Source organism: Canis aureus, chromosome 21 (genome assembly GCF_053574225.1).
Source record: "Canis aureus isolate CA01 chromosome 21, VMU_Caureus_v.1.0, whole genome shotgun sequence".
Lineage (NCBI taxonomy): Eukaryota > Metazoa > Chordata > Mammalia > Carnivora > Canidae > Canis > Canis aureus.
In genome coordinates this window covers 45,558,872-45,581,551 of record NC_135631.1, presented here as the reverse complement: position 1 = coordinate 45,581,551, position 22,680 = coordinate 45,558,872, and the positions used below count along the sequence as shown (strand labels likewise).

General features: G+C 41.2%; 1 protein-coding gene across 2 annotated transcripts in view; it reads left to right on the top strand.

Annotated features, from left to right (window-relative positions):
* The first annotated feature begins 234 nt into the window (after window positions 1-234).
* The window catches only part of VPS41 (VPS41 subunit of HOPS complex), a 165,961-nt gene continuing 143,515 nt past the window's right edge, over window positions 235-22,680 (top strand). For both annotated transcript variants that reach the window (XM_077864096.1, XM_077864095.1), the window contains exons 1-2: window positions 235-296; window positions 10,139-10,177. In XM_077864096.1, the coding sequence (XP_077720222.1) occupies window positions 276-296; window positions 10,139-10,177 (60 nt within the window). In that variant the 5' untranslated portion in view covers window positions 235-275. The remainder of the gene's footprint in view (window positions 297-10,138; window positions 10,178-22,680) is intronic.

Sequence of the window (22,680 nt, the reverse complement as noted above, 5' to 3'; positions counted from 1 at the left end):
ACATTAAGTATCAATAGATAATATCATAATCAGGGGACCAGTAAGAACAACAAGAAAATAAGTCATGGAACTAACGACGGTTCCGTTCAGATTCTACATAGCACAGGCACGCGGAGCTTGGAGAGTCAAAGCACGGATGAGGCCCAAGAGCCTCCCCAGCTGGAAAAGGCTCCGCGGCGACACGCGGCTGAAACTACATTTCCCAGCAGCCCCCGGGCCCTCGCGCCTCGGTTTCTCTCATTTCCGGGTCTGTCATGTGACTCCCCGGCGGCACCATGGCGGAAGCAGAGGAGCAGGTGAGGGCTGTAGCTGCTAAGGCGAGCGAGTGAGAGGCGAGGGCGACCGGCGGTCGGGGCTTGGAGCGGAGCGGGCGGGCGTGCGGGGCTGCCGGCGGGCGCGGCAGGCCGACCGCGGGGCGCGCCGCGGGAAGGTGCGTGTCGGGGGGCGGGGAGGCAGGTGGGCGGCCGCTGCTGGCGGGCGGCGGGCAAGGCTGGCGGACACACCCCCGCGGGGCGGCCTCGCTCGCCGTGCCCTGTGGGCTGCCCTCCGTGGGATCGTGGCCTGAAGGCAGCGCGGCTGGCCCGGGGGCCTGCTGCCCTTGGGGGCGTAAGACGCGGCCTGGGTTCGCAGTGGCCTCCACGGCCTTTGCATCCCGGTGAGAGCAGAGCTGCTTCTGCGGGGCAGAGCGGAGGGGCTGTGGCCTCGCACCTGCCAGGCCAGCCGCGGCGTGCAGCGGTGCTTGGGCGCCTGCCGTCAGGGGCAGGAACGCCGGCGCTCCGGGGCTGGTTATTCAACCTTAAATATACAATGGAGATAGAGGGGTAACGTTCTCTGAGGGTGGTTCAGGATAGAGTAAGATAGTAGCACGGGGGCGGCCGGGGGCTCAGCGGGTTAGCGCCGCCTTCCGCCCGCGGCGTGACCCCGGGGCCCGGGATCGAGCCCCCACATCAGGTTCCCCACATCGCGTGGGGCCTGCTTCTCCCTCCGCCTGGGTCTCGGCCTCTCTCTGTCTCTGTGTGTCTCTCATGAGTAAATAAATATATAAAATCTTTAATTTAAAAATTAGGGAATTCCTGGGGAGCTCAGCGGTTTAGTGCCTGCCTTCGGCCCAGGGCATGACCCCGGGGTCCCGGGATCGAGTCTCATGTCGGGCTCCCTGCATGGGCCTGCTTCTCCCTCCGCCTGTGTCTCTGCCTCTCTCTCTCTCTCTCTCTCCCTCCCCCTCTCCCTCTGTGTGTGTGTGTGTGTGTGTGTGTGTCTCATGAGTAAATAAATAAAATCTTTAAAAAAAAATAGTACCAAGTTAAAGTACTTCGTGAAAGTTGGGCTCAGTGAAAGTTACATGAGATTTGTTGCTGTGTGGACATCAGATGGCAATGCCAGTCCACACTTGGCAACGTGGCACTGGATTTTATTTTATTTTTTTTTAAAGATTTTATTTATTTTTTCGCGGTAGAGAGAGAAAGAGAGAGAAGCAGGCTCCATGCAGGGAGCCGGATGTGGGATTCGATTTCGGGACTCCAGGATCAGGCCTTGGGCTGAAGACAGGTGCTAAACCACTGAGCCACCCAGGGATCCCCCAACCCCCTTTTTAAAATATTTTATTTATTTATTCATGGCAGAGAGAGAGAGAGAAGATTTTAAAGTAGTAGTTAGGGATGGCAGTAGAGTCACTTTCTTTTTTTTAATTTTATTTATTTATTTATTCATGATAGAGAGAGAGGCAGAGACACAGGAGGAGGGAGAAGCAGACTCCATGCCGGGAGCCTGACGCAGGACTCGATCCCGGGACCTCAGGATGGCACCCTGGGCCAAAGGCAGGCGCCAAACCACTGAGCCACCCAGGGATCCCAGTAGAGTCACTTTCATGCAGGCAATGGTGGTAGCCAGATGTTAGCTGAAATGACGGAGTAATATCAAGAAGACAAAAAAAGCGCAGACAAAAGGTCAGAAAGTGGGGGAAATAACTTACTTTTCCATTTCCAGGGCCCTTCCAGGTTGGCAGTGTTTTTCCTTACAAATTAACACGGTCATCAGTTTCCCTGATTGCCTCAAAAAAGTGATTTATGATGAGCTGTACTGTAACAAAGGGAAGTTTTAACAGGTTGATAATTTGTACCGTTTGTAACGTACTTCATTCGCATGATGAAAATTTGCCTTAGGTACATTTGATATATATCAGTAATTAAGAAATAAGGTAGAAACTGGGTTTGTGGGGTCATTGTGACAACAGGGGTGTTGCTACCAAGCACTGAAGCCGCCTTTTCCCATCCAGTCACTTCGAAGGAAAAATGCTCGTTAAGCACGTGTAATTTCATGAGTCATTGCTAGGTTTGATGGTAGTGGTGAGATTGCTTTTCACACTGTTGGTCTTTCAGGTTGAAATATTGTAGTTAGGCTTAAAGGCAGAAAGCCAAGATCTTAGATATAAAGGTAGTAGAAATGGAGAAAGTTGCCCTTCCTATTTACTAGTGTTTTGTGTGGCAGAGACGTTTGGCAAAGCCGTCTGATGTAAAAAAGCACGCATAGAAAGTTAGGGATATAATACAAATGCTTTGGATTTTTATAGCACTTTCCAGTGCAAACCCTACAATGTCACATTTGGTCCTCACTAAAGACTTTCGCGTGGTAAACGTTTATTCTGTTAAATGTCAGGACGAGCACCTTCTATGTCTTACACCTAATGGCTTCTCATTGCACTCGGAGGAAAAGCCAGGGGCCTTTAGGATACACAGGTTGCCATGTGGGACTTGCCCCAGAATCTCCTTCTCCTTTTTCTGACCTCATTTTCCACTGCTTTTCTCTGTTCCCCTTTTGTCACTCGGCATCAGCTATGCTTGGTTTTCTTACTGTTCCTTCAATAGGCGGATGTGTTTCTACATCAGGGCCTTTGCTCGACACTGCTCCCTTTTTTACCCCAGATATCTACAGGCCCTTCTAACCCGCTGCCCCGGTTCCTTTATGTCTTTGTCCAAGTGTTATCTTTTTCAGTGAGACTTTCTTTGATCATTCTTTGAAACCTCTTTCTTGCATTATTTTCCTCCTTAACACTCATCACCATCTAACACAGCGTGTTTTAAAATTTGTTGATTTGTTCTGTACGTTTCTGTGTTCATTTCTGTATATTCTCCCCATTAGAATGTAAGCTTCATGATAGTAAGGATTTGTTCACTGCTGTTTGCTTGACACCTAGTGCCACAATATGTGTTAAATGATGGAGTTTTATACATAAGCAAATGGAAATTCAGACAACTAAAGTAATTTAGGCTTTAAACCTCCAGTCGTCAGTCTCCAAGGCTCACAATTTTTCACTTGAATACCCCACCTTTTAAAAAAATACTTAGAAACCTAATTCTGTTTTTTTTTTTAAGATTTATTTATTTATTTATTCATGATAGACATAGAGAGAGAGGCAGAGACACAGGCAGAGGGAGAAGCAGGCTCCATGCCAGGAGCCTGACGTGGGACTTGATCCCGGGACTCCAGGATCGCGCCCTGGGCCAAAGGCAGGCGCCAAACCACTGAGCCACCCAGGGATCCCCTAAGTCTGTTTTTTTTTTTTTTTTTTTTTGTATTTAAATATTTTTTTTTATGAAGCAGAATGGGCCCTTAGCACCTTAATAAATGTCCTTCAAGTCATAATTTCACCTTTGACACTTGAATAGCTTGCATACGGTTAGAGTGGACATTCATCCCCCCACCCATGTCACTCACAAAAAGTCCAGCATTTTGTTAATTGCAGAAGGAAGCAGACATTCACAAATTGTTATTTTTTTAAAACTAATAAATAATGCTACTAAATTAAAGTTAATAAATAATATTTTGTTAGTAGTCTTTTGTAGATTAAAAATGGTTAGAATTTTCTCACCCTGCTTCATTTGTGCATTTCACAGTAGAGAAGCCATTAAAATCTGGCTTTTTTTTTTCTTTTTTTAAGATTTTATTTTTTTATTCACGAGAGACACACAAAGAGGGGCAGAGACACAGGCAGAGGGAGAAGCAGGCTCCATGCAGGGAGCCTGATGCGGGACTCGATCTTGTGGCTCCAGGATCAGGCCCTGGGCTGAAGGCGGCGCTACACCGCCGAGCCACCCCGCCTGCCCTGGCCTTTTGTATACAGTTTTTTGAACACTTAAAGGGCACAAAAGTGGAGTTAAAAAAATTTGCTAATTGTTCTGTTCTGCTACTTTGAACCTTTTAGAAAATCTTGACATAATTTTTCACCCTAGAATGCTTTAAGAACTGAGATGTGTATTAAAATTAGCTATTACCTGATGACAGGTTAGGGCAAAGAAAGCTTTTTTACCCCTTGGCATCATGCACTATAAAGGCAAACAACCCTTTATGATGAACAAGACAAAACTAAATCTCTCCTCTTAACTTTTCTGAGCATTGTATTCTTTGGTGATTGCAGTGTTTTCCTCTTTAATTTTAGAAAGATCCCAAACAGTAAGATCTGTACTGAATTAACATAATGTAAAGTAGTTCATAAGCTCTCAAACTCAAAAATCACTTTTTTTGGATATGATTGAACATTTTTTTTAAGTCATTGGGAAATCTTTGTTTATGCTCAGTATGGTGAAGGTAGTTTGCAGAAGTAACTACATATATATTATATAGGTCACAGAAAGGACTGGAAATCTTCTAACCAGCAGTTTTACTTAGCTCTAAAATGATTTATAGTTGACCTTCATTATCTCAGATGCCTAACAGTATTTGTTCATACCTCTTTTATGGATAACATTCTGCTTGAAGTCTGGTTGTTTGTGTATTTATCTTCTCTCTACTGCAGATTGCTGAGTCCTCAAGAATGAGGACAGAGCTTACTCATGTCTGTATCTCTCAAAGGGTAGTGCTTTACAGGTACTAGGTGCTTAATAAAATGTTGAAATGAATTCATTAGGGAGAGACTAGCTTTTTGAATTAAAAATGGCAACTTGTAAGTTAGATGCAGTAGAATTTGTGTTGTTTTATCTTAACTTGAAACTTTTGAAAGTTATTAATTCAAATATATTGGTAGATTACATTTTCTACATTCCTCTCCCTCTGGTCCCCTTTCATCTTTCCAACCAACCATCAGGGAACCTAGTCTATTAAAATATTTGATCAGTCAGACCACCTATTCCTACAAAAGAGTAGAGTTTCTTTCTTTCTTTCTTTCTTTTTAATTTTCCCTCTACATTTTAAAACTTGGGGGAATTTTATCCTTATTGTAGAGCAGTTACTGATTATTAGATGGCAGTTCATGAGCATGTGTACTCCCATGTGAGTACAAATATTTGACTGCCTCAGTTTTCTTGACTGTAAACTGGGGCATGTACTCTCTAGAACCCTTGTGAGTATGAAATGGGATAAAGTATGTGAGCCAGGTTTGATACGGGAGAGAGCTGGGTTGGAATCGAAGTCCCAGACAAAGGAGAGGAAGTAAAGTGATAGAAGTTTATGAAGCAAGCAAAGATACTGAGAGAGCTCTTAGAAGTGAGAGCTTCCCCACAAGGTTGCCCACTGGGGGCTTGTAGGGTTGGTCTTTTATTGAAAGACAACCAGGGAACTTCAATCCTTTTAACATTGATATCACCATTGAATAAGGACTAGTGATAACATCCTATATGGTTTACTTCTTGGGGTCTGGTTATTCTTTGTTGGTTACAGATGACTATCATAAAAAAAGACATCCTCCCCACCCACACCTAGGGCAGGGTGGTCTGGCTTGTTTCCTTATCTCTGGTTTTCTTACACTTCAGCATTTTGGGGATTCTTGTGAGCCTGTTTCCCTGGCCCCCTACCTCTCCCTGCCTAGCCCCATTTGTCCCTAACTCAGATTGAAGCGTCTTATGTGTAGGACAACAGTTTATTGTCCAAACTTGGGCTTTGCTCAAATATGCACAATTCTGTCTCTCTCTCTTTTTTTACAGTTTGATCAAGATCTTTTAAAAGCAACTTCACTAATAACTAAAGAAAGAAACCCAAAGCCCCAAATAAGAGTTTGCTAAAACACAGGGTCAGAGAAATTTTTAGAGGATCCACTCTTTACCATCATATAACTAAAATGTAGTCACAAAAATTAGCTTAGCTGGACATGCTTATTGCCTTAAAAGATTTTCCTCTCATCTTTGTCTGGACTGGCTGGCTGAAGGCCACTGTCAGCAGCTGATTATTAGTGGTCTCGCTGACTACCTACATTACCACCTTGGAGAGGGAGCACTCATTGAGTCTGGGGTTCTGTGTTTCATACAGCTCCCTGTTTTCTGCCGTTCAGTCACCCTTGCCTTTGTTTCTTCTGGGAACTTGGTCCTCCTCAGTGTTTGTTGTTGTTGTCGTCGTTTTTATCAAATGCTTGTGATTCTAGGCTCGTATTTAGACTCCCTGAATCAGAATCTGAAGATGGAGTGTTTGCATGAGTGTTAGCCAGTTTCCCCAAATTGAATTGATGTGATTGTAATGCAGTTAGATTTGGGACTGGGTCACTATGTCACCTCTGGTCTCTTTGTCTATGCTGGGCAGACATCCAGGTTTTCCCTCCTTTGCAGACTATGATGGGTGCCAGTAGCTGAGCCTTTGGGCTCAGTGGGGTTGGTACCCTGAGTCTGCCCATAGTGCCCACTTCCCAGATGCTCCTTCATCTTTGCTATTCAACCAGCCTAATTAATGCTTGAGTGCTCCAAACTGGCCACAGCTCCTTTGAACTTTTAGAAACTGGCGCTTTGATGATACAGGAATATCACACAAATAGATACACATCGCACAAATAGATCCTCTAGCCTTGGCCCACATCCAACATTGGGATCTCTCACACCCTGTCTTCCATTAAGTTTAGCTGTGTCACACAGTCTGTTGGGAAGGAGAGAAGGTGGCAGTGCAGCGTTGAGTGTCTCAAGTCTATCCTTAAGCCAGGCTGATTTCCTGGGGCCTGATCTCTGCTCTGTTTCTTTCTTTTTTTTTTTTTTTTTTTCTGCTCTGTTTCTTCCTCCTGCAGATGTTGGAGCTGGCCTTCCTCAGGCTCCGGCCTCCGTTTCTCCCCCAGATTCTGTACCCCTCCCCTCTCCCTCCCCCATCAATGTGTATAGATTCAAGAGGTCTCATGTCAAGGCACAACGATTGTTAGGTTTGGGTAAGTGATTGAGTTTAAGGGATTGGTTTGCAAAAGAAAGATAAGGTGGAGCAGTTGTTGAGGGTAACCTTCTCCTGTTGCCCATATTTTTGTCCAGCTCTACATTTGCATCACTCTGCACCTTCTAGCTCATTATTTTTGCTTCAAACAACACAATTTTTAAAAATTGTGGTAAAATATACATAGTATTTACCACTTTAACCATTTTTAAGCGTATGATTAGTGGCATTGAGTATACATTTGCATTGCTGTGCAGCCATTACTACCATCCATCTCTAGAACTTTTCGTCATCACAGACTGGAACTCTGTACCCACCAACACCAACCCCCCATCGCCTCTCCTCTAGTCTGTTCTACTTGCCACCTCATATAAGTGGAATTGAACAGTACATATCTAGTTTATTTCACCTAGAGAACAGCACAGTTTTGTGACTTATGTTTTCAGATTTGGAGTTCTTTAAAAGTTAGAGTGTGAAGTTAAAAACAGTTTTGAAAACCACTGACTCTTTCTGAATTGTAACCTTTCTCACCTTTCAGCCTAGCTTCTTGGATCCTTCACTGGGACATTGACCTCCTGTCTTCTGGTTTGCCCCTGGTCTCTAGAGTATTCAGTACAGGGGCTTGGATGAAGATAAGAAATAGCAGGCAGGATGATTCCTGAAGTCACTCACACATTGCTTTGGTGGGGTTGTGGATAAAAGTGTGGTTTTTTTTTTTTTTTTTTTTGAAGCCACAGCTACCTTTGGGAGGTCTGTGCTGGTGCTGGGGGTCAGTTCAAGACTGTACTGGAGCAAATGTTCTCATTGATACCAGTGGCCTCAGGAAGTTTCTCTGAGAGCCTGGTTTTCCCTGAAGACTCAGTTTCTGAGAGCTACACGCCTCGTGGTGTCAGATTCTGGCACTGCATGCTTTTTGGTTCAGAGCAAGAGTATAATTTGATTTTTGAGTTTTTGGTTGAAATTGCTGGGTGGGGACTTAAATGCTTTTGTTTTTGTTTTTTTTTTTTAAATTTTTATTTATTTATGATAGCCACAGAGAGAGAGAGAGAGGCGCAGAGACACAGGCAGAGGGAGAAGCAGGCTCCATGCACCGGGAGCCCGACGTGGGATTCGATCCCGGGTTTCCAGGATCGCGCCCTGGGCCAAAGGCAGGCGCCAAACCGCTGCGCCACCCAGGGATCCCAAATGCTTTTGTTTTAACGAAGAACATAAATGAGAGATTTGCCCTTTTACCCCATGTGCCTATTTGAATGGATTTCAAATCAGAAAAAAAATTTCCTTAGGCTTAATGGAATTTTTCTGAATTCTGAATCCAGTATCCTTTTAGAGTTTAGAGTTCTTGGGTTGGGGAATAGGTATCCAGGTACAGGTCATTGTCATGGTGGTCATAGCCTTGTTTTGCTAACGTTAGTAACTTAATATTCAGGAATAGACAGGGGCAGAAAGAGTGTCAGAAGTCCTTACGTTTAGCCTTTGAGCCTGGATGTTCTTACCTCAAGGGTCATTAGGAAATTCTGAGATGCTAGGTGCAAAGCATTTAGCATTGTGCGGATATATATAATAGATGTTCAGTAAAGATGTCAGAAAAGTGACTGTTAATAATAAATGGAGTATGTCCAGAAGAGAAGGATCAGGATGGTAAGTGGACGAGAACCAGGATCTGGGGATGGTTAGCACAGAGGAAAAACAATTTAGAAGGGCAGGCATGATACGTGTCATTAACTTTCTGGAGAACTGTCAAGTAGTAGAAGAATTGGATTTTTTATGTATCTTATTGGTGCTCAGTACAAAAAGTTACTGCAGAGGGATTGTAGCTCCAAAGCAGTAAGAATTTTCTAATGTAGAAGAACTTGAAAACTAAATAGGCTGCATTGAGATTTAGAGGAGACTCATGTTCATTGTGGGTAATGATACAACTGCAGTAAAATTCTTAATTACAAGTCACATTCGTCCCCATTTTACAGATGGCCTTTCAGCAGAAACTGTATTATTCACAAGGCTGCTCCACATCCTGCCAAGTGAAATTAAAATGTTTTCAAATGCCAGATTTGTGTATATCCTGCTATACAACCTGCCCTGAGTAATATCTACATCTAACTTTCTTTAAAATGTTTATTTTTTTTCTTGAAAAATATTAGTTATATCTAAAATGTCCTTGCCCCATTTTTTTGATCTTTCTTTATCTCATGGATTGTTGTAAAATGCTTACATTCAGTGTCAGCATATTAGTTGTAACCTTTTATTGCTATTGATATCTATAAGTACGTTAAGTAAATCTTCATTTTGCTGACCTCTTTGAGGATGCGTGGCATCAGCAGATTCTCTCTTTCAGTGGACAGGTGAGAGATTAGCAGGATCAAGTCAATTTTTCCCTTTTTGCTTTGTTTTCTCCAGAGCAGCAAGATTCATTGTCGAGCAAGAGGGAAACTGTGTTAAATGGCAGAATTTGTCTTCCAGTTAATGGTTTAAAGAGTAGATGTAAATTATAGAGCTTGTTTGCTCTTGTCTGATAGGTACCACTCTAGGGGAATTCTTTTGTAAAAAGCTGTTTAAAAGCAAGACAATCGCTTTGACTTCACCAGATTCATAGCATAATAATTAATAGCACAAGGGCTTTTCAGTATTAAAATTGGCGTAGAGATACCTTGAGGATGGCAGTTTCCTCTTTCCTTCCAAGATCAGTAGGGCTGCTTTGCCAGACCCATTTGCATTTTTAGCGAAGGAAAGAGCCTTCTGTGTACTCATGTGACAGCTCCTGGGGCTGTTCATCAGCCTGCTGACCACTCGAGGGAGGTCAGCAGGAGCCACGGGTCTGAGTGACCCCAGAGTAACCATCTCAGTCCTGCTAGATGTGGGAAGTTGTGGAGGCTTGTGAGAGTCACACCATGTGGAGTCCTTTCTACTGTAGTTGTAGATTTCTTCCCAGAAACGGCAGGTGGGTGGTGGTGGTGGGGATGCGATGACTCTTCTCCCTTATTTTATTCTTGTGTCATCTCCTCTGACCATTTTCTCCCTCTGTGCTTTGTAGGAAACCGAGTCTCTCGAAGAATCTACAGATGAGTCTGAGGTAAGGTGGCGGTGGTACAGGAGCCTGAGGATTTCTTGCTCACCATGTTATCTTGAGCTTGTTCTACCTTGTTAAGTGCGACGTTCTGGGGACTGGGGTAGTAAAGTAGGGCCGCAGCTGATTGGGCCTTGGGGCAGAACATGCCCATTGTCTTTAAAAATATTAAATGGATTGACTTAAATAAACAGGAAAAGGAACACTTTCTCCTGATCGTGAAGAGTAGTTTAACCTGAAGTGTGTTGGTAGTGGGAAATTTGATGCAAAGTTTTGCAGGTTAATATTGATACTTTAAAAAAATCTGTGTTTTAGGGGCCTGTGAGTGGCTCAGTTGGTTAAGCATCCGACTCTTGATTGGCTCACAATCTCAGGGTTGTGAGATCAAGCCCCATGCTGGGCTCTGCACTGGGTGCGGAGTCCGCTTAAGATTCTCTCCCTCCCTCTCTCTGCCCCTTCCACCCCCACTCTCAGGCACTCTCTCTCCCTCTCTCTCTCAAAGATAAATAAATAAATTTTAAAACAACCAATATAGGTTCTGCAATATTCTTTTCTCATTCGTTCAGTGAATATGACATGCTTATTGCTGTAATTCCTGAGTCATTCAAATTATAGTTCTTCTCATAAAATAAAAAAGAAAGTACCTACATGTAAAACTGTTAAGGAGCTAAATTGTGTTAAAGATTGTATTTTAAGGAGAATAAAGTAATATTTAAGTGTGGGCTTTTAAAAAAATTATATTTTTATTTTTATTTTTTTAAGATTTTATTTGTTCATGAGAGACACAGAGAGGCAGAGACATAGGCAGGGAGAGAAGCATGCTCTCCGTGGGGAGCCTGATGAGAGACTTGATCCGAGGATCCTGGGATCATGACCTAAGCCAAAGACAGACGCTCAACCACTGAGCCACCCAGATGCCCCCCCCCCAAATTTTCTTTTCAAGTCTGTGCATAAAAGTTTAAGCATAACACAAATTAGTGAACTTAACCAATTTTATGGATGGATTACTAATAATTATTATATTATATCCTATAACTATTTCTTTTAGCTTAGAGGAATGAAAAATATCTATGATAACCTGCTGGAAATTCACACCAATGTGACTGTAGCCAGTATAGTCTGTAAATATAGGTTGCTTTGCATATAATTTTATATGGATTTTGTTTGCTTTTTCAGGGAAAAGGTGGGCTTAAACATTTTAATCTAGAGAACATCTTATATATTATGCTGTTATACATTTGCAGTTTGGCTGTAGAGGCATGGTTCCTAATATTTGTACTACTAAGGATCTCTGATACTCTCTTTGGGGCTCCTGATAAGGCTTTACAGAGTTTGCTTATAGGTATGGTATAATACTTGTTGGTTTTTAATAAAATACTGAAAAGCAATTTAGGTTACCATTTTCATTTTTGGAGACCTCTGGTTGCCATGTTCTCAAGACTCACTGGTATAGAATTCTGCAGTGTTAGAGTCCTGTCCAAGAATTTCATTTCAGAGGTGAGGAGGATGTTGGCAGCTTCCTAAATAAATCTTTTATTTAGTATCCCTCAGATACTAAACATATCCACAAGGAGAGCAAACAACACACACACACACACACACACACACACACACACAACTCATGCCTCCAACATAATCAGGAAACAGGGTATGCTATAAACTTCAGTATAAGTGGAGAAACACATATCCAAAACCAGCAGAGCCAGCTGTGGATGGAGTCTGGAGCTGAGTCCAATGGAGGCCAGTTGGAGATAAACAGAGTGTAGCTGAGCCCCAGCGGGGTTGATGTACACACAAAAGTCACTCCCTGGAGGGAGAGTGTCCCACCCTGAGTGGGCCAGTCCTGAGAACAGATCTGACACCCGCTGGATCCCAGTGCTGGGTGTTGAGGAATTTAAATGGCGCTGTGTGGGACTGGGGGGACAGTGTTGGGTTAAGGCTGCTCTTGGAGAGAAGGGGGCATGTCCCTTGGAAGCTTGGTGGTGATATTAAAGGAAAAGGGGCGGGGACTAAGGGTACCTATAAACAGTAGAAAATCAGGATACTTACCTACTCCCCTATCCCCAGTACCAAAAAAAAAAGTGCCCCTTATTAAAGAAAATGCACTTTGATTACCAGTGTAACTAAGAGCCCTAATAAACCATTCAAATATCTCATTCCCTCCATAGGAACACGTATTGTTGCTGTCCTGGCAATCTAAGACTTGTAAAAGTGAACTGAAATGGCAGGGAGCATCCATACTCCCCCCCCCCCCCCCAAATATCTATCTATATAACTATATTAAGAAAATCAAATGAGAGTCAAAAGTGTTCAGCCAAAACAAGCAGTAGAATAACACTCCATCATGTTTTTAAACAAGCATTTGCAGATATGCAAAACTATCTTAAACCAGAAACTTTAAAACTCAGAATAGAAATGGACAAAAACTAGGAAAGAAGGGAATAAGGTTGAACACTCAGCAAAGAAATGGAAGGAAAGGTCATTCCATTAAAGTTGAAGAAACCAAGACCTAAAAGGTAACCTGTCTAATGTCATATAGCTGGTGCAGGGGAGAAATGAGTTCAAACTCAGGTCTGGGCTCTTTCTGTCATTTTTACCTTCTAGCTCTGGTGTCTTCTACATCCACCGGGACTGAGGGACCACCGAGTCAGGCCTTGGATTCATTTCTCAACTATACTTTGTACCTGCTGTGTGGTCTTGGGCATAGCACTCAGCTCATCTTTTCCTCAGTCCCCTCATGTGGTTCCTGTGTGGTTGCCGTGAGGATTAGATATGATTGCTGTTTGTGAAGCACCTTGTATGGTGCCTAGCTGTGAAGTATGTGTTCAGAAGAACTTCATTCCCATTTTGAAGCTCTAAGCTCTTGTCAATCCTTAGGAACAATTGCTGTGGTATGGGTGGTGGCATGGTGCTACAATGGCGCAGAATAGTGGATGATCAGTAGGGAATGGCTTCTTCATTTGGAGTCTTTAAGAGTTAAATATGGAAGATGAATCTAGGCAGAGGCTGGGCAGGTCTTTGGGGAGATACTGAGTGTTGAAAGCACTTGCATGTTCAGCCAGTCAGCTGTGAGGCAATTCCGTGTGGCTAGAAGGTGGAGGAAGTTAGGGAAATGAGGCTGGACACGGAAACTAGGGTGAAGTTGTAGAGCTGCCAATATGTCAAACCAGACAGTCTGGGCTTGATCTGTTGGAAACTGGGGAGCCAGCCAAAGCCCGATTGTAGGGGATGAGGATAGGGGTAGGTGTGACAGATGAACTGGAAGGAGAGACCTGTGGCAGGGAGTTCTATTAGTATAAGCCCCAGAAGAGGTAATAGGGATGTATGGGTATGGGTTAGGCAGGAGCAGAAGACAAAGTGGAAATGTTTCTCAAGTTCAGTCAAGAGCAAATGTGGAATAGTATGTGGGAGACAACTCGGTGGGGAGTCAAGAAGGTTCCAAAGCATCTAGCTCAGCTGTGTTGTAAGAAATAGAGAAAACTCCATTGTTAAGCAGTTGAAGGAAAAAGATGTTTTAAACCTGGAGTTAATAACTTGCATTCAGTTTTTTTTCTCTGAAGTGGTACTTTTCTCATCCATTGGTGACTCCAAAACTTATCATTGTTTTGTTCAGGCTGAAACAAATAATATCCTTTCATATTAAATATGTTTGTAAAAAAAAAGTAAGTGAGCAAGCTAATATCTGGGTTTTTATTTTTAAAATCCTTCAAGTTACTGCTTAGAGGAAGGTTCTGAGCTCTCTTGGAGCAAAGATGGTGTAAGTGGAATGAGCAGTGTTCAGAATCTATTTTGATGATGAAGATTATTACAAAAACACATTTAGTGTAGGACATAGCAGTTGGCACTCTGGTAAGATCTTTGGATATATTCACTAGCCCAAGTTTTAGCCATGATTATTGCTTCTATTTTATAGATGAAGAAACACTTACAGGGTTTAGTTAACTGCCCAGGGTCACCCGCTGGTAAATGGATTTGAATCCTGCAGTTGACTCTGAATCCTGGCGTTGTACTCTGTAGTTACACTGATTCCGACTTCCCTGTGACCTCTCTAATCTTATTCTAGCTCTTCCTCTGGTACCTTTGTAGAATTGGACATGATTTAAAAAAAAAATCTCCCTTGGAACTCCTGCCTGTGTATAAAATGATATTTTGGTTGATGTTACAGATTTTGGCTTATTCAACTGGTAGGAAAATATCAATTTCAGAATCTCTGAACTTTGTCTCCTTCTCTGGAGGATAGAGAATTGGCTTGCTAATTTATACATAACATTAATAATTATAGAAACTCATGTTTTATCATAAAATAATGTTACTTATTTAGAAAAGAATTATAAATATTTATAAAATATTTATAAAGTAAATGTTAGTTATATAGGTTTTTTTTTTTTTTCTTTAAAAATAATTTATTAGGTTTGGATCACAGAATTACAGGGATAGCACAAGGGTAGAGCCTGTGACCCCTTCCTTGGCTGTTCCCCGTCTACGCATCTGGAACTACCTCTGTACACCAGGCTTGGCCCCCAGCATCCTCACACCCTAACAGCTGCAGAGTATAGCGCCTGACTGTGCATGGCAAGTTTAAATACACCCCATTCTCAACGTCAAAAAGCACACCCATCTTTGTGTGCTGAAATTTAGCTGCAAGAGTGTTCATTGTAACTTTGTTTATAATATAAAAATTTGGCTAACTATCCAGAAAGGAATTTTATTGCCTTTATAATTGATAAAAGCATTTTACAAAAATATCATTTAGATCACAGGCTGGCAAGCTTTTTCTGTGAAGGTCTAGATTGTAAATATTTAAAGCTTTGCAGACAAAAAGACAGTATTGAGGATATTATATAGGTATGTAACCATCTAAAAATGTAAAAACCTGCTTGAAAGCTGTATAAAAACAGGCATCTAGCTAGATGGGCTGGTTGTAGTTTACTGATACCTGATTCTGAGAATAATCCAGTTTTTTTCCACTCCAAAATCCACATGAAATCATAGAAAAAAAGACCACAGGAACATGGTATCACTGGGTCATGTGATTCTTATTTTATTTACTATCATTATCTGCTATCATTTTCAAAGTTTTTAAAATGCATTACTTATATACTTAGCAAAACAATACAATTTTTTAACGTATTTTTTTATACGTATTCTTGTAGTTTCTTGTGTCAAATTCTTGTAGTTTTCTGTGTGTAACAGAAGTTTTGGGTTGCAAAGTAATAGGATTCAAAATGAAACTACATGTCCTTCCTTCCTTACCTCAAACTCAAATGAGAGAGTTAGGGAAAATGTTTGGTTTATTCTTTTCATCTCATCCAAGATTTTACATAAAAATTGTTTTTGACTCTAGTATACATTTTTTTCTTAAGATGTTTTTTTAAACTTTTAAATTTTGAGATAAGTGTAGAATCACATGCAGTTGTAAGAAGTAACACTTTCTATACCCTTCACCCAGTTCCCAAAGGCTAACATCTTGCATAATTCTGGTGCAACATCATCTCCAGGAAGTCAATATTGATAACCCAGAGACCTGATGCAGATTTCACAATCCAGAGACCTGATTCATTTGTGCATATGTGTGTCCATGTGTTGGCTCTATGCTTTTCTGTCACATGTGAAGAATGATGTGACCATGACTGCCATCAAAATGCAGAACTGTTCACCACTAGGTTCTTTTGTATCATCACAGCCACTCCCTCTCCAGCTCGCTCCTGGCACCACCATCTCCTCTCTCGCCGTAATTTTGTCATTTCAAGCACGTTATATGAACCGAACCGTACAATATGTGATTTTGTCAAATTGACTTTTTCCACTCTGCCAATTTGTCTTTTAATTGGTGTGTTAGATCATTCACGTTTAAGGTAATTATTGGCGTTAGGGCTTAAGTCTGCCATTTTTTGTTTTTCTATTTCTCTGATTTTCATTTCTCTTGTTTCTCATTCCATTCTGTGAGTGAAGTTTTTTTTTTTTTTAAAGTTCTATCTTTAAAGTTATTGATTGATTGATTTTAATGTATTACTTTGTATGGTTTTCTTAATGTTGCTCTAAGCATTAAAATATGCATATGTAACATGTCAGTCTACTGGTATCCATGATATTTTACCACTTCTGGTCAAGTATAAAAGCCTTACTTCCATTTATGTTCCTCTGTTGTTCCCACTTTTTTTTTTTTTTTTTTAATTCATGAGAGACACACAGGCAGGGGAAGAAGCAGGCTCCCTTTGGGGAGCCTGATGTAGGACTCCATCCCAGAACCCTGGGATCACTGAGCCAAAGGCAGACACTCAACCACTGAGCAGCCACCCAGATGCCCCTATTGTTCTCACTTTTTAAGCACAGTTGTCTAAATATTTACATTCATTGAGCACCACAGCAGACTTGGTATTAAACTCTTTGCTTCAACTATCAAATATTAAAAACTCATAATTTACTATATTTACCCCTATTTTCACCCATTCCTATGTTCATTTTAATGTTTCAAGCCTTCTGTTATCTGTTTTTTGGTACTTTCTGTTTAGAAACTACTTCTTCAGCCATTCTTTAGGGGTAAGTTTGCAAGCTGCAAATTCTCTTATGTTTCTTTATCTGAGAATGTCTTTATTTCCCATTTTTGAGGGATATTTTCACTAAATATAGCATTTGTGTTTGACAGTTCTCTTCTTTCAGAGCTTGAAAAATGCTCTGCCACTTTCCTCTGGCCTCTGTCATTTCAATTGACAGATGTGTTTCACTGATGCTTCCCCATAAGTACCGTGTCCTGTTTCTCTGGCTGCTTTCAAGATTTTTTTGGTGGTGGTGCCTTAGTTTCCAGTAGTTCAGTTTGATTAAGGTGTGTCTCTTGGTGTGGATTTCTTTAATTTATCTTAGCTGGAATTTGCTCAGCTTCTTAAATCTGTAGGGTTATGTCCTTCACCAAATTTGGAAAGTTTTCAGCATTATTTCCTTAATTAATTTTTCAGTTCCACACTCTTTTCTCCTTCTGGGAGTTGAGTAATTTGAATGTTGGTCCTTTTGTTATTGTTCCACAGGTCCCTGAGACTCCGTTCATGTTTTTCAGTCAGTTTTCTGTCTTGTTCAAATTGGGTAAATTCTGTGGATTTGTTCTCAAGTTCATTGGTTATGTTCTCTCTCATATCCACTTTACTGTTTAGCTCATCCACTAAATTCTTTCTTTTGGTTATTTTACTTGCCAGTTCTAAAGTTTACATGTTTTGTTTTGTTTCTTAACTTCTATTTCTTTGCTGAGATATCCTAGTATTTCTTTTGTCTCAAGAGAATTTAGTAATTGTTTGTTGAAGCACTTTTATGATGCTGGTTTAAAATCCTTGCCAGATAATTCTAACATCTGTTTCATTTCATATAAAGTGTATTTTAACGAAGACAGTATTTAAATCATGAAGAATCATTAATTTAATTTTTTTCAGGTCCATTTACTATGTGCCATGTGTTGTGCTGAGTGCTTTGCATGGATTATTTCATTTAATATGAACCAATCCTAACAGGTACTGTAGTAGGCAGGAGAGGTTGGCTATGCTGCAATAATAAACAATTCTGAAACTCTTAACAGTTTAACACAACACATTTATTTCTGAGTAGAATCAGTGGTGCAGGGAGAGGAAACTGTGGCATCAGCAATAGAGAAATGTCATCATTTTCCATAGGGTCTTTCCTGTTAATAGACCAGACACAATGCACTGTGGAGTAGCTTGGCCATAGAGCTGGAAACTGAAGCAGCTCTGCTTTGTGGAGAGACGTATTTTCCTAAACCTGGCTTTCTTCAGACAGGTTCTTGGTGTATTATTTATTTAAAAGCATATTCCACCTTTTCTTCAAAGAGTTTAGTGTGCTATACAAAGAAATTTGCAGTAGAAGCATCAAATTGTTAGCCTAACATTTCAAGATAAAAGTTGCACAGCAAAGAGAAAAATGACAAGGGAAACCATCAGGCTAAGGAGGGGTGGCAAGGAGAGAAAAGAGCACCTAATGAAACATATATAGTATAGTGGGTCGGCTTTGTACCATGTGAGGGTTCTAGCCATGCAACTCTGTAGCTAAACTAAAGCTTATTCTGCCTATGGTATGTTCTTTTGAGGTGAAGACTGCATGGAAATAACCTTACCCTGGGCCTGGGCTTGGGCCTGGCCTATAGTAACAGAGGGTTAATTAATTAGTGTCATCACTGTCTTTATTTTTGCTACCATTATTAATAAACGTGCCTCCTAGAGAGATGCCTGTTTGAATCTGGCTCAGATTTTGCAGATACTATGATCAGAATGTCTTGAATATGTTAGATATATTAATTTTAATAAACCAAGTGGATTGACAAATAGCTCAACCTATTTAAAATAAACCTACATGCAATTTTATGTGAATGAGAAATGAGTATTAAAATGCAGCTTCTAGATGCATCAGCCACCAGGATTATTCTTTTTCAATTTTGTTCAAATGAAAACCAGTCATTGTGAGAAATCAGGGGATAGCTTTTTTAAATCAGAAAATGCATCACACAAAAATAATTTATTTATCTTACCTCATGGGTAGGACATTGTGAATCATTTATTGAAACTTAAATTGATTCTTTACATGTATTAATTTTAATAAACAAATTTAGAGCAACTAGTAACTAAGATGGTAATGTACCTTGTTATGAGATTGATTGCTGAGAAAAATGGAGCATGGGGTTATAATACATCCTTTCAAATAGCCTTTGCATCAAAAATTTGCTCTTTCATTTAATGAGCTATTAATATTAACAGGTTTTGCTGATTATTGTATCACTCAGGCATGGATAAACATTCCCTCTGAAGCATATATTATAAAAATTATATGTTTGGAAACTTAGTAGAAACCTGCCAGATGCAAATTCAGATTTGTGAGCCTGTATTTCTATCATTTGTTAGAGATTGAAAAGATGAACATGACTCTGGTTTGATACTTCTTTGAACAGAATTTATAATTTCATTACCTGGGAGAAAAATCATTTTAGGCAGGCCAAGATGGGCTGATTATTTTTTTTTTATTCAGCAGATTTTTATTGAGTACTTTTATCTTCTGGGCTCTAGGCTTACATCAGTATTTATGAAGGAGGCAGACAGCAAAAACTTACATATTTGGTGATATAATAAATGTGTGGATATAAAAATAACATTGGATTAAGGGACTTTGGAGTGGACTGAGGTGCTGTTTTATCCTGGGTGGTCAGGGAGAGCCTCTCTAAGAAGGTGACATTTGATAAGTATATGGGAGAAAGGTCTTGTGGCTAAAACGAAGAACAAACACAATACCTTTGAGTAGGGTTGCACTAGATGTCCTTGAGGATGCCAGTGGGGCTGAGTGTTAGGAAGTGGAGGTAGTCAGTGGCCAGAACAAAGAGCTTATAAACCAGTTTATGGACTTGGTTTTTACTTGAATAAGATGGGAAACCATTGGAAGGCACTGCTTTAGTGAGAGTTTTCTGGATGCTGTTTGAAAAAGTCTTGGAGACAGCAACTAGGAAGCAGCAAGACCAGTTAGGAGGCTTTGGCAGAGCTCTAGCTAGAGGTGTTGAAGGATTTAGGGTAGTTTTTGTAGTAGAGCCAGTAAACCTCTTGACTAGGACATGGAGATGTAAATGAAAGTGAGCAACTAGAAAGGTGGAGCTGTGAACTGAGATAGGATGACTCTAGCTAGCACTGGTTTGGTGTTCAGGGTAAGGTGATGGTGGTGAGGTAAACCAGAAGTTCCATTTTGGCTCTTTTAAGTTGGAGATGTCAATTAGGCATCCAAGTGGAAATGTCAAGTAGATAGTTGGATAAGACTAATGCAGGTCTGGGCTGGAGATAAAAATTATTATTATTATTATTATTATTATTTTAAATTATTTATTTATTTATTTATTTATTTATTTATTTATTTATTTATGATAGTCACAGAGAGAGAGAGAGGCAGAGACATAGGCAGAGGGAGAAGCAGGCTCCATGCACCGGGAGCCCGACGTGGGATTTGATCCCGGGTCTCCAGGATCGCACCCTGGGCCAAAGGCAGGCGCCAGACCGCTGGGCCACCCAGGGATCCCCCTAAAAATTATTTTAAAGAGGGGAGGGGCAGAGGGAGAAGCTGACTGGGCTTGATCCTAGAACCCTGAGATCATGACCTGAGCAGAAGGCAGACCACCTTGGTGCCCCATGAGATAAGAACTTTTGACTCAGCTTTTAGATGGTATTTAAAACCATGGAACTGGATGAGATCACCTAGGGCCTGAGGTCAGATAAATGAGAAGCCTGATGCCTGGACCTGAGGGGTACTATAGTATTTTTGAGCTCTGGTAGATGATGAGAAATCAGCCAGTGCATTGAGAAGGAGTAGCCAGTGAGGTAGAAAGCAAGCCATATGAGAGTGGTATCCGAGGACCAAGGGGGGAATGCATCTCAGGAAGAAGGGCATGACCAGCTGTGCCAAATGCCCATAGAGAGGAGTAGTAAAAGGAACTGTAGGGACTCCCCCTTGAGTCTGCAAAGGTGAGGCCACTGGCCATCCGCATAGAAGCACTTGCGGTGCCTCATGGCAGTGGTGATGGTGAGGGGCCCAACTGGAATGGGCTCAAGAGATCGGTTGGCAGAATGTCTTTGATGCCCTCAGAAGTTCTTGTCCTGTCTGTCTCAAAATGGTAATATCTAGATGCTTATGAAGGACATGTTTGTTGAGTGGGTGTTAAGGGAGATAATGTGTATTTAGCACTTGGCCTGTCATGAAGTATTCATTAAACATGCTGCTGCTGCTACTTTGTTATTTTTATCCACTTCTGTGCCGGGGACTCTCATGAGGGCTGGGCCCCTATTCCTGGGGTCTCACTTAGCAGAGCTCCTTGTGAATGAATAAATGAATTGATTGCACAAATCCTTACAACAGCTATATGAAACTGGCATTTTGTTCTTATTTTGGAGATGATCTGGTTCTCAAACCAGAACTTTGAGAGGTCCTTTAGTCAAAAACAGATATCAAGGACCTCCTGACTCAGGCTGAGAACTGTTTATCCCATGCTGTGTCCTCAGAAGGATTGTGATTTCATTTAAGGACAAGCAAGTGAGAACTGTCTTTTAACTTTGGCTTGGGGGCATCCAGCTCCATACCCACTGTTATTTTTATCCTCTCTCAGTCACAGGCAGAATCATGGTAGGCAAAATAATGGTCCCCCAAAGATGTCTGTGTCCTAATCTCTGGAACCTATGAATATGTTATGGCAAGAGAAATTAAGATTGCTAATCAACTGACTATAAAATAGGGAGATTGTTCTGGATGATCCAAGCAGGACCAGTGTAATCACAAGAGTCTCTACAAGTGGATGAGAAAAGGTAGAGGTGGTCAGAGTGATATGATGTGGGAAAGACTTAACCCACTTTTGCTGGCTTTGCTAGTACAGGAAGGAGGGTACCTACAGCCACGGATAGCAGGTGGCCTCTAGAAGCTGGAAAAGATGAGGAAACACTCCACTAAAGCCTCCAGAGGAATGCAGCCCTTCTGGCATCTTGATTTTTGCCCACTGGTATCTGTATTGGACTGTAAGACAACAAATTTGAGTTGTTCCAAGCCACTGAGTGTGACAATTTGTTACAGCATCCATAGGAAATGAATACAGTAAGTAATGTGATTGGATGATCTTATTCCCTTAGCACTTTTCATTCAGCACATAATACACTTGTAATGAAACTGCTAATACTTTTGGGAGCTATATTTATAAAAACGTGTGCCTCTCTTTTCTAATATATGTCCAAGAATGTTGTTTAAATAATGATTGCACTTGACAATTAGAGTCTGGTTCTACTCTGTCAGGAGTTGAAAACATTCCTTTTCTCTGAAGACTCAAGAAATGCTGTAACAAATCTAATTTCTAAAATCTACAGATTTCTTTTCATCCATGAGTTACTTGAGTTTTAGTGCAACTATTTTAAGTATAAAGGCAGGCATCTGTGCTACCATCACTCTTTCCCTTAGAATGTGGTTGCTTTCTCCAAAAAACCCAGTGAATGAAATAAATCTTTCAAAATAGTATCAGAAGGGATGAGAGAGGGGGAAACCTTTGATTTAGTTTTATCTTTAGTTTTAGATTTTAGTCTGTTGTCATCATTTCCATCGGTTATTGGGCACCTTTGATGTATTTGGTTCATGATGGCATAGGAGTACTGACAGCCTTGACTCCATCTTGTTTCCCCCTCTGGCACACAGTTGGTGTCACTCTAGATAACTGGTACAGAGCCTCTGGCACACAGGTACACTTTAGATAACTACCCTGTGATCTCACCACCATGCCCCTTGCTATATAAAAACTGTGGGTTGAGGTCCAGGCTTGGTGGAGAATAGGGGCAGAGAATAGGAATGCAGTGCCCTGGATCATTTTTCTGTCTGCCTGATTACTCCATCAGTTTGAATAAATTTTTGTGTAGATGGTATGGAGTGGTCCATCCTTACCCCCGCAAGGGTGGAGCTATTGCTGTCCATTTCTCTAGTGAATGGAGTAGCAAAATCCCAGAGGCAAATTT